Source organism: Megalobrama amblycephala, linkage group LG17 (assembly GCF_018812025.1).
Source record: "Megalobrama amblycephala isolate DHTTF-2021 linkage group LG17, ASM1881202v1, whole genome shotgun sequence".
In the NCBI taxonomy this organism is placed as follows: domain Eukaryota; kingdom Metazoa; phylum Chordata; class Actinopteri; order Cypriniformes; family Xenocyprididae; genus Megalobrama; species Megalobrama amblycephala.
The window spans coordinates 1,707,927-1,720,216 of NC_063060.1; the positions used below are offsets into that span (position 1 = coordinate 1,707,927).

The window sequence follows — 12,290 nt, forward strand, 5'->3', positions numbered from 1 at the left end:
TAAAAGTCTGAATAGGATCTAAAATAGGGAACCCAATTAAAATGAACAGTTGCAATAACTATAAAAACATTTAATGCATCAATTCTTGTGAAATTATGAATGCAGCATTTCTGAGCTCATTAAGACTACATATTTGATCTCTTTAAAAAAAGCCATGGAACTGTTTAATAGAGACTAGAAAAGGTAAAATTGCAGCACTAAAGCCTGCGGACACATGAAATCAACATCTGGACCAACCAGCAATGAAACACCACACGAGTAATTTTCCATTTTTATTTTCTTTTAGATTTACATAATCCACTTGACTTTCCTGTTTGCATGTGAGAAGTGTGTCATATGTTTGTGCCCTGTACCATCCAGTCCCTCTCATGTACTCTGAGGGAAGGAAGCGAGTGCAGGAGGGAAGGAATGAAACACGAATGAGAATAAAGCGCCGAGGTTGGGCTACAGGGGTAGACGTGTCCTTCAGCCGTTTATAACTTGTCCAGGTAGTTGTCGAGTGCCGGGATGCCCTCTTTCAGGCCCTTGCGTTTGCGCGTGTCACCGACGATCTGGAAAGGTTTGGACTGGGCGTCCTGGGGGTCACCAGGCAGGATCTGCCAGTGGTCGAACACGCACTGAGGGAAGGCCTGACCGCCGGTGTTGGAGCGCAGGTCAGCTGTGAAACCTGTACACAGATAGAAAACATTCGTCAATGAATCATTCAAAAGATTCATTCAAAAAGGCTTGAAAGAGTTCATATTATCTGGCTGGTAGTAATAAAATTGTATAAAAATGAGAATTAGAATAATTTAATATAATAAAAATAAGACTTCCAGTGTATTTCAGACTTGTTTATAATTAAAGTCCTGCAGTGGGCATGAAGTTTTTCCTGGATATTATTGGCATTTATATATTATAATAATAATAATAATAATAATAATAATAATAATAATAATAATAATAATAATAATAATAATAATAATAATAATAATAAGCATTTAATTCAACATTTCCATAATTAAATGATTTAAAATTATTTAACATTAAATTTATAAACATCTCATATCCTTTTAAGGAGGAACAGCATTTACTAGGACAATCATTAGGAATGAGAACTTGTGCTTGTTCAAAACTGGTTTCTTTATCTAAAAGCAGCATGCAAAAGGTCATACAGCAGCACAGAACACATGTTCTGGCTGAGTTTGCAGTCTGAATGGAAAGCGATGAGAGAGCAGAAGTGAATGCCGCAACGTACAAAAGATAAAATAGCAAACACGCATTTCTATTGTGCCGTTATTGCCGTTGCACACAACAAACGTACAGCGCAAGCAGTGTAGTCTGATTCGGAAATGAATCTCGGACAGATTCTTTTCAAATTCATCCATCAAAGAGTGTTTCAAATTAATGGTATGAATCAATTAGAGTGTTGAATAGTTATAAAACAGCACTTAGTTTTTCTCAGCAAAAATCTACTTTGAATACAAAGCTTTTGTCTGATAAAAACTGCTTGGGTTTCTTCATTACGTTTACTCACCGAAAGACTCGTTGACAGGCAGGAAGGCCTTAACGACAAACATGGGCGTTCCCATGACCTGAGACTCCTCAAACACGTGTCCTCGTTTTCTGTTCAACACGCCGTAGATGCCGCCGACCACCTGCTCTGGGCACTATAAGAGAGAGAGAGAGATGAGATTGAGAAACGCTCATCCGTAAAAGAAAATTGAGGCAGTTACACTGAAGCTGATGTGGAGGATTGGCGTCTCACCTGAATCTCCACCAGGTAGACGGGCTCCATGAGTCTGGGCTCGGCTGTGAGCTGACAGGCGTACAGAACCCTGCGGGCCGTGGGAATGATCTGGCCACCGCCGCGGTGGATGGCGTCTGTGTGGAGTGTGACGTCATGGATGTCGAAACGGACGGCACGCATGTTCTCCTCGCACAGCACACCCTGAGGAGAGGAACAAGACCATGAGCATGTGGTGTTCTCACTTGCAAAACTTAATAGCAAAAAATATTAGCAAATAAAGATGAACATCAGTAACCAGGAGCAAGAAATCAAATATTTTTTAAATCATCTATTACTATTATAAATAAGTCTTTCTATTCAACAATTATTAATATATATATATATATATATATATAAACAAACTTAAACTTGCTCTCATGGTTGCTGATGTTCAGCTTCAAGGAAGCGCAAAACATACTTGTGGTTTTGCAAAAGATATTAATAGTAATAAAAATATAGAATTTTCTACTTGAATAATAAACATTTATAATAGTAATTAAAAATATATACACTGTTATAAAGATAATGCTTTATATTATTCAATATAACATTATATTACTACTACTATAAATAAGAACAATAACATCTTTAAAAACTCAAAACCAAATGTTTTGTTCTCACAAAACTTCAATACTGGCAAATAAAGCTGAACACAAGCAACCGAGAACAAGTCAAAAAAATGACAGGGAGGGAACAATTCTTAAAATATTAGTGTTAATTAATATTTTCACTAATATTAAGTTATAATTATGATATAAAAATATTCAAAGTGAATGTCCAGGTCCAATTTTCCTTCAAAACCCAAAGCAACACTATAGATTTGAATGTGTTCATGTCTGTGGAGGTCTCAGATGTTCGTGGTAGGGGTTATCCATCACTTCATCAGAGTGGTGCATGATTTCTCCTCATAGACCAGCCAGGACATCAACAGGACCGTTCGTAAACCAAACCTCACTTCATTCTGAATGTGTCTCACCTCTTTAGTGGCCCACTGGAATCCAGCCACAACGCTGTCCTTGATCTCGTTCAGGTACTGCACTCCCTTGGTCACGTCCACCAGGACGTTGGGTCCGGTTCCGTCAGGTCCGAAGCACCAGATCTTACGGGCCTCTGTGACCTCCCACTCGTATTTGTCGGCCAGGTAACGGGCGCGGGCCTTGAGCTCCTGACGGGACGTCACCTCGCCCTTGTCGATGTCTTCAGCGAGACCGTCGGGGAACGGCCTGGCCTTCATGTACAGACGGTTGTGCTTGTTGGGGGATTTGGACAAACACATCTGGTCTGATTCTGCACTGACCGTCTCTCTGTATGACACAACAGGGTCTGATTTCTGTAGGAGAACAAGATCGACGGATGAGTTACATCACTAAAGGCTAGTTGCATTTAAATTTATTGCCACATCAGATTCATAGGCTGATGATTGATTTTTAAATTTGCATTTTCAGGCTGCCAAAAGAGTGAAAGTTTCCAGTTTTTTTTTTTTGTTGAAACTGGTGTCGTGTAAACGGCCCCTTAGTTTCTCTCTCTTTAAAGCCTGCCTTTGGTCTGCTGTTTGGTCAGTTGGCCAAGTCTGTTGCCGATTGCTCAACCACTTAATGTCCCAGCAGCCAGTAGGCAGGCATTATGCCAATGTGTTACATTGTGACGGCTAATAATTGCAGGATTACAAACGAGACGTTTCAAGTGTATTTTGTTGCAGAGATTGAGTGACTTTGCAGATTGTTTACATGCACAAACAACAATATTATATACTAAAGGGGAAAATAAAATAAACATGAGCACTTTAAAAACAGTCATTCATGCACAAACCTTAAGTGGAATGCACGCATGGTCTTCCTCCAGATCTTTAAGGCAGATTTCCAGGTGAAGTTCTCCAGCGCCAGCGATGATGTGCTCTCCAGACTCCTCAATGATGCACTGCACCATGGGGTCGGACTTGGCCAGGCGTTTGAGTCCCTCCACTAGTTTGGGCAGGTCGGCAGGATTCTTGGCCTCCACCGCCACTCTGACCACAGGGCTGACGCTGAACTTCATCACACGCATGTTGTGGGCCTGCTCGAAGGTCGTGATGGTCCCTGTCTTCACCAAGAACTGGTCCACGCCAACCAGACCCACGATGTTACCGCATGGCACGTCTTCAATGGGCTCGACATAACGTCCCATCATCAAAATGGTCCTGGAATTGACATTCAGTGTCAGAAACGAGGTACACAATATTTTGACCTGGTTAATGAGTTAATCATGTTAATGATGCACTGAAATCTTTCAACTGAAACAGAAAACGCCAAATATTTTCATTGCATGACCAATGATCAACATTCAAACGGAAAGTCATTTGGCACCAAATTCAAAACTGAAATGCATAAAACACCAGTTTATCTCGAAGTACCACCACTACACAAAATTACTGTGGTACAACCATGTTTATTTACAATTACCATGACACATGTTTTTGGACATTAACCAAGTTATTAATTTTTTTTTATTTTTTTTATAAGATTTATTTTTGGCATTTTTGCCCTTATTATGATAGGACAGTAATTAGACAGGAAGCGAAGTGCGGGAAAGGACCACAAGCCGGGATTCGAACTTGGGTCGCCCGAAGCGCATTGGCGCTAGATGTCGGCATGCTGCCCATGAGGCCATCGGCGCTGACATTAACCAAGTTGTTTTTGTATTTACCACAGTACTATCATGTTTTTGGGATATTTGTTAAGCTGATTTATATATTATAGATTTTAAAACTTGGAAATTTGAACTTTAGTTACTTTAGTAATTCTCCTTTTTCTTTCCCCTCTTTCTTAATATTACCATTTAGGTTGTCGAGGGCCAAAACCACTGAGACAATGACATTAGTTTCTATGATGTGATGTTTGGACTATATAAGAATATATAAATATGCACTATATTACAAATATTTGTACTAATTCTGATGTCTTCATTTAATGCATGTTTGAAAGAAATCTGTGATGAATTATAAAGTTCATATAAACTGCCTTAAGGGCAATTTAAATATTATATTCAATTCAGTTTGAGTTTATTGAATTTGATTTATTAAATAAAATGTTTTTAAATAGTTTTTCTTAATTATTTCAGTGCATCACTAGTATTAATATGTCTGGAGCGCTGCAGACCTCTGGATGGGTTTCAGGTAAAGATCCTCTTTTTTCCCAGGGGTGAAGTTTGGTCCCATGATTCTCACTTTCAGCCCAGTGGACACGACACCAGAGAACACACGGCCGAAAGCATAGAAGCGGCCCTTATCGGTGGTCGGCACCATTTTTGAGATGTACATCATGAGGGGAGCCTTCGGGTCGCAGTTCTTGATACCTGTGAAAAGGGCAAAGAAATAAGACATGTAAGGGATTGTACAAGTCTGTGCATTAGCACGATGTAGAAGTAAAGAACCACCCAACAAAGTGGAGTGCATTCAAATGGTTTAATGTACAGCTAGCCCTGGATTACCCTGCTTATACCATGGTTATTTGCCAGCATTGACACAGCAAGTCATTAATGTTTGTAGCGCAATATCTGACTAGAAACCCTATGCATAAATACGACCCCACACACAGCAGATAAACTACTGTCATACCCATGGCAGCTTCATCATCTCCAGGTCCTTCATAAAGCAGCTCGCAGCGGTACTTCTGGGCCGTGACGGGAGAGGGCAGGTGGATGGTGATCATCTGAAGCAGAGCTTCTCCGGCGGGCAGCCAGCGACGCATCACGGCCTTCAGCAGGGGCTTGCCTTCTTTATCCTTATCCTCGGCGTCCAGCTTGATTTCAAGCTTATCAATCAGTTTGGCGGTTTCTTCCTTCTTGAAGTTCATGATGGCATCGAACACCTGGAGATTGAGGAAGTGAGGTATGATCACCAGAGTATCGAATACAGGGTTTATATGACCATTTGAGGCTTCGGTTGGCAAACAGATTCATACCTTGAAGATGGGGTCCAGGATGAGCTGGGCGAAGGTGCGGGGCAGTTTCTTTCCATCGGGGCCGTTTGCGGTCTTGCTGAATTTACCGGTGGCTGGGTCAAAGTATCTGGAAGAGCAGAGCAGAGAATGATTAACAGGGTTCCTTCATATTTTCAAATTTCATACTTTTCCCAGACTCAAATTTCCAAACCTCTCTGTAGACTTTTTAGACCATATGTCATATAAATGGGTCATATAGAATTAAATTTGGTATGCAGTACAATCTAAATATTTTCTCAGGTTTTTTGTTCATTGGAAACGCAGTTTGAACCATCAACAAACAGCAAAGTACAGTCTGAATTAAACGATCATTTGCTCCTTTATCTGTAGCTGCAGACGCACATTTGTTTAGTGAAGTTCAAAAAGAGACTCGCTTATGCTTTAATAAAATGTGCGCCTTGAATTCATCCAGTCATGTTTTACAATCACTAAACTTTTGCTGTGAAAACACTCTGCTTATGTTTTTTTTTTTTGTAACTTATATTTTAGAAAATTGAATAGGGCAAAATAGTCTGGAAACATTTTTCAAATAAAGGGTTCACCGGAACTTTCCTCAAGAATGCTTTAAATCAAAAGTGACAGTAAAGACACTAAATGTTACAAAAGATTCCATTTCAAATAAATGCTGTTCTTTAGAATTTTATTCATGATTCTTTGAATAGAAAAAGTATCCGTTTCCAGATTTCAACAATAATTAAATGTTTGAGTGGCAAATCATCATTTCTGAAGGATCATGTGACACTGAAGACTGGAGTAATGATGCTGAAAGTTCAGCTTTGATCACAGGAATAAATTACACTTTACCAAATATTCATATATTAAAATTGCATTATTTCACCATATGGTTTTGACTTTTTAAAATCGAATAAACAGTATTGCTGAGCATAAAAGCACTTTTGAACTTTCTTCAATTCATATGGATAAATAAAACTGTATTTATGGTTTTATTTATGGTTTATCATCATTGTGAATCTCACCTGTCACCCCAGAGTTTCTTCATCATGTCCTCCACTTTCTTACAGCGTTCAGCTGGGCCCAGCTGACCATCACCTTTAGCAGCAAACTTGGCCACATACATCTCGGCAAACTGCTTTAGAGTGAAGGCCCAGCCGTGCAGACCGGAACCAAAACCCACAGTACCGATGACTGGATCAATCTGAGAGAAGGCAAAATAAATATACATCACAAATCAACTACATCACTGCTCTAACATCATTTGCAACTGTAACTGAAAGGGTTAAAAGACTGAAAGCTGAAAAACTCAAAGGGTTTAAAAATCACTAAAGGATCAACGCAGGTCTCAGATATTGTGGTTAGTTGTTTGTACATCAGCTCATCAGAGTGGTGCATGATTTCTCCTCATTGACCATTTTAGCACTAATTTCATACGTTAAACAGAGTCAAGCATGTCCTCACCATGATGCTACCCATGGGTCCACCCTCGTCCTCTCCGTAGGTGGAGATGATGACGTTGACGTTCTCCACGATGCGCTGGAAGGTTTGGTACAGCTCCTCAGGCTCTAGCTGCAGCTCCAGCAGGGCCCGGTCCATCTTGTTCATCATCAGCACGGGCTTAATGCGCTCGGCGATGGCCTGTCTCAGCACCGTCTCGGTCTGCACGCACACACCTGAGCAAAACGCAGATATTTAGCATCCTGTTGATTCAGTAACCTGCGAATTTTAGACCCTAAATGTCGTAATTAGGACACTATGAAATCAGTTTAATTTTTTTTCCCACAAGTTCTGGTTTTTGTTTTCTAATTTAATTTTTCCAGATGCAGTTGTGTTTACACTTTACAATTTCTAGATACGGTTTTGCTGCCTAAATTTGAACCAAAAAAGCATGTCTGATTAATTGAAATAATGAACTTAAGTTTTCTATTTCATTATACAGTTTAACAAATTTCATAGGGCTCTAAAAAAAAAAATTTATTTTCTCTTTACACAGTTTAACAAATTTACTAAGTTCATTTCAATTACACAAGCTTTTTGGCTACTAAATTAATTCAACCAGCAAAAAGGCATCCAGAAATGTTAAAGTAGGAACAAATGGCATCCGGACAAATTAAATGGTGAAAAAACAGAACCAAATTCTGTTTTCTCCATTTTATTTTTTACTGGCTTTTGTTAGAATGTAATGAAACCATTAAAACAATCATGTCTGAATTCAAGTAATCAACTAAAACTTCAGTTTAATAATTATAACATTTACAATAAATAGCACCCTATTAAAACTTGTCAATTTATTTTTTTTCCTGAATTTATGATTCAATAAAAATTATCCAAAAAGCGATAGTCATTAAGGCGAAAAACTTGAAATCTTTTAAAACAAGCAAGTTTTCAGAGGTTTATTATTAACACTTAAAATATTCTTTAAAGTTGTAATTACTACTTTATAGGGGTGTAACGGTACACAACTCACGATTCGGTACGTACCTCGGTGTTGAAGTCACGGTTCGCTACGGTTTTCAGTGCAGCTGGTAGGGGGAAAACTAAACATAAAATTGCTTTTTTTTATTAAACAGTGGTTTACTGAACAAAGTGTTTTTATCTTTAAATATTAAACTAAAAGTTTAAGGATAAAAAAAAAAAAAAATTATCTCTGCTAATGCTATAAACTATGCCCTTACTTGAACATTATGCTACTATAATATTAAAGGTTAACAACTGAGCCCAAACTATTAGCCTAAATTCAACTGCTTTTTATTTATTTTTTTAAATAAAATCACTCAAACAACAATTTGTAGGCTTATGCAAACATGTAAGACAGTTTTTGCATTAACTTCTAAATGTTTTTAATCATTTCTACACAGTGGTTGTCATTTTCACAACAGATTTATTTAAATATACATTAAATAGCCTAATCAGAACATCACTAAAAGGTTAAGTAAAATATAATGATTATATAGGCTAATACAGTGCATATATTAAGCGAAAGAGTTCATTTCTCTAGCGAACTAACAAACTTTGAAAGCTAAATGGCTTTTCGGCGGTAAATGCTACATGACATTGTTTACAAGCTTTCATTGATGTCTTTCCGCCGCTGAAACACTGAGCGTTTACATTAGATATGACCGTTTCAGCAAGTTTTACTGTATCTTTCAACATACCTTCAGATGTTCATTCATGTTTATTCTGTAACTAGTATTAAAGGAGGTAGAGATGATCGTGTTCACTCGCGCTGCCGGTTGAACTGGAGCATTTTCTGTTTAAATTGAGACTTCATGGACAGAATTTGTTCGTTTCTAATCAAAAGTAACAACGTTGCAGTGTAATGCTTCGGTACACACGTGCACCAAACCGAAAGCCCTGTCCCGAACCGGTTCGGTACGAATATGTGTACCGTTACACCCCTGTTACTTTGAGAAGTACATTCTATTCTACAATAGTGATATTTGTGTCATAATGTGTTCAATTTTCTTTGCACTTAAATATTAAAGACACTCCTCCATATCACTAGCATTAAGTGTACAGCCCTAATTTTAATTCCTTCATCCAAATTTTGCCCAATTCCGTGCCATTCCGCGTTATACTGTAGATTTCATTTTAACGACCGGTTTCTGCGATTCATTCCGCGCTACACATCAATGACAGAACGATGCATGAACTCCGTAAAACATTTACCAGAGACGCAGTCCACCACAACCAGAGCTCCATCGGTGACACGCAGAGCGGCTGTGACCTCAGAGGAGAAGTCCACGTGGCCGGGAGAGTCGATCAGGTTAATGAGGAAACCCATCCCATCCTTACACTGCTTAATGAAGGCCATGTCATTCTCAGTCAGCTCGTAGTACATGGAGATGGCGCTGTAAAAGAGGCACAACAAAAGGGAACTCAACAACAAGCTCTTTGTACGTCAGTATTAGACACTCGGCTCAAGCGAGCATGTCACAGATAACTGGTTTGGGTTATGCTAGTCATAAGCACAGGGTTGGATTTTTCAATATAGAAAATGCACAAATATTTAACTTTATTGGAGTGTGGAAAATAAATTAGACATGACTCAATACCATAAAGCAGTGACATTGCAGTTTAACAGCACTTTGCCCTTATGCACATGTCAGCCACTCCCTACAACATCATTTATAGTCATGACAGGGATGATAGGGTTTTGATTGCATTTTATTTACAGGATTGCAATATTAAAATTCCCTGATATTTTATTTTATTCCTGCATTTTATTTACAGGATTGCATTATTAAAATATTATTAAATATTTCCATGGTTTAATTGTGCATGATAATGTTTAATTGCATTTTATTTATAGGACTGCAGTATTAGATTCCCCTGATATTTCCAATCGTCTTACGTGGATTTGATGGTGATGCAGCGCTCCTGCTCGTCTTTGCGTGTGTCAGTGAAGCGGGTCTCTCCGGCGCGGGCGGAAGCGATGATTCCAGCCTTGGACACCAGAGAGTCGGTCAGTGTAGATTTACCGTGATCCACGTGCGCAATCACGGACATGTTACGGATGTTGGACTTCTTGTCCATGATGGCACGGATCTGGTCGACTGTGAAGTTCACCTGGAAGAGAGCAGTGAGACATTTAACATCCTGACTCAATTCCCATGAAAGTAACTTTTTGTCAAACCTCTTGAACAGTAAACAGCTTAAGCTTTCTACTTTATACTGGTACTTCACAGACAGCATTTTCAACACGATGTCATTCATTGTAAAATTTCAATTCATGGACACCACCATGTTTGATAATGTCACTATGACTATTTAATATGCAGTTGTGAATTCAGCAGTTTGCTCATAAACATTCAAGCAGCTAATTTGAACAAAACTGCTGCTGTAAATCCCAAAAAGTGAAATGGCAAACACCTTTCCTAATTAGGCCTAAACTGCACAAACCTTATCTTTTGTCATAAACAGTATCATTAGGGGAAAAGTTCATACATAGCAGTGCTTCCCACACATAGACTTTACTTGGGCGGGCCGCCCAGGTAAATTAACTGCCGCCCAAGTATATTTGGAGACATTTTTGCTTTCATTATTTTTATCCTCTTATACTTTACAAACGAGTGCTAATGAACTCAAGTTGATGAATTACTACAATGTCTACTTCATGGCCTTTATATAAAATGTTTTAGACGGTTGTAAGAATCTGAAGGATCAGCCTGAAATTGTGTAGACATTTCAAAATAAGAGTCCGGTGTATTTCGGGCTTGTTTATAATTAAAAGTCACACGCCAAGTTCTCCTTTTCTTTTGGGCATTATTGCCATTTTGGTTACACAAATTGTATTTAATTTGATTTCCATTTAAGTCTTAGTAAATTATTGTAGTCTCCACCACAGGAAGAAAAGACTAAGAACATTATTTGACACATTCACTATATAAATTTTACTAGTAAAATCTGTGTCCCATTCACTGAGAGAGACACATAGGAAAAGGAGAACCATTTAAATGCTGCAATTTTGCATAATTTACAATGCATAATATTAGTATATAATTAAATGTAATAGTATGCCATGTAATTAAAATTAATTTCAAAAAATAAAAATACTGTTAAAAAGGTCACATTATTTGTTTGTAACTTGTAGTAGACCATTTTTGTGCCGTGGGTAATAGGATTTTTCACCCGGCTACCACCGCAAGTATATTTCAAACCTGTGGGAAGCACTGCATAAATTAGTTACAGCTATTATTTATTGGTAAATTAACCAAAGAATTAATGGACCATTGAAAAAATAATTTAAATAACATTATTCAATTTCTTTACCTGAAAACTATTGTTAGGCCTTCCTGAAAAACACCATTTATTTGAATCTTTGCTCTATTGTGTTTATTTGTGCCGTTGCTTGTAGTTAGATTTATTTTATTTGACAGCAGTCCTTTTTCCCCTAAACATACGAACCGCACAGATACCGTTACTCTAAAACCGTGATACAAACCGAACCTTGAGTAATTTGAATCGTTACATATAGGGTTGCAAAGGGGCGGAAACTTTCCGGAAAATTTCCATGGCAACTTAAAGCTGCTGTCCGCAACTTTTTTTGTGTTCAAAATTTACAAAAATTATACAATGAGAATGTACAAAATGAATCAATTTTCCAAACTGTGTTTTTGTCTTACCCTGAATCATTATGGTATATAATTATAAGTGTTTATAATCGGACTATTTCAGACAGGACCCACCGCAGAATATCACAGTAATTGCGTGACTTTAATTAATTGGAAATTTTGGGAAATTTATAAATAAATTTTATATAAATCTATATAAAATATAAACATTTAGTTTGGTCATAACATGAAATAGTTATTTCTTGCATCCAATTAATTCTAATTTAGTAAATATGTAAAAAAAAAAATGCATTTTTATTGCAGCAATTGTTACGCATGTGTTATTTCAGTGTCACATGATCCTTTAGAAATCATTCTAATATGCTGATTAGATAATTATCAATGTTGGAAGTTTCAGTTGTGTTGCTTATTTTTTTGGAACCTGTGATTCTTTTTTCAGGATTCTTTAATAAATAAAGTGTTAAAAAGACAAGCATATAAATTAAAACAGAAATCTTTTCAAGCAACACAAGTCTT

The 12,290-nt window shown here is 37.7% G+C and overlaps 1 protein-coding gene across 1 annotated transcript in view; it reads right to left on the minus strand.

Moving 5' to 3' along the window:
• Nucleotides 1-259: 259 nt before the first annotated feature.
• eef2b (eukaryotic translation elongation factor 2b) overlaps nucleotides 260-12,290 on the minus strand; it is a 13,187-nt gene continuing 1,156 nt past the window's right edge. Inside the window, exons 2-13 of the mRNA XM_048162504.1 lie at nucleotides 10,055-10,269; nucleotides 9,370-9,551; nucleotides 7,162-7,373; nucleotides 6,723-6,901; nucleotides 5,707-5,812; nucleotides 5,361-5,613; nucleotides 4,903-5,098; nucleotides 3,578-3,944; nucleotides 2,745-3,098; nucleotides 1,748-1,930; nucleotides 1,517-1,649; nucleotides 260-667 (exon numbers count right to left, since the gene is read on the minus strand). Of these exons, the coding sequence (XP_048018461.1) occupies nucleotides 474-667; nucleotides 1,517-1,649; nucleotides 1,748-1,930; nucleotides 2,745-3,098; nucleotides 3,578-3,944; nucleotides 4,903-5,098; nucleotides 5,361-5,613; nucleotides 5,707-5,812; nucleotides 6,723-6,901; nucleotides 7,162-7,373; nucleotides 9,370-9,551; nucleotides 10,055-10,269 (2,574 nt within the window). The 3' untranslated portion in view covers nucleotides 260-473. The remainder of the gene's footprint in view (nucleotides 668-1,516; nucleotides 1,650-1,747; nucleotides 1,931-2,744; nucleotides 3,099-3,577; nucleotides 3,945-4,902; nucleotides 5,099-5,360; nucleotides 5,614-5,706; nucleotides 5,813-6,722; nucleotides 6,902-7,161; nucleotides 7,374-9,369; nucleotides 9,552-10,054; nucleotides 10,270-12,290) is intronic.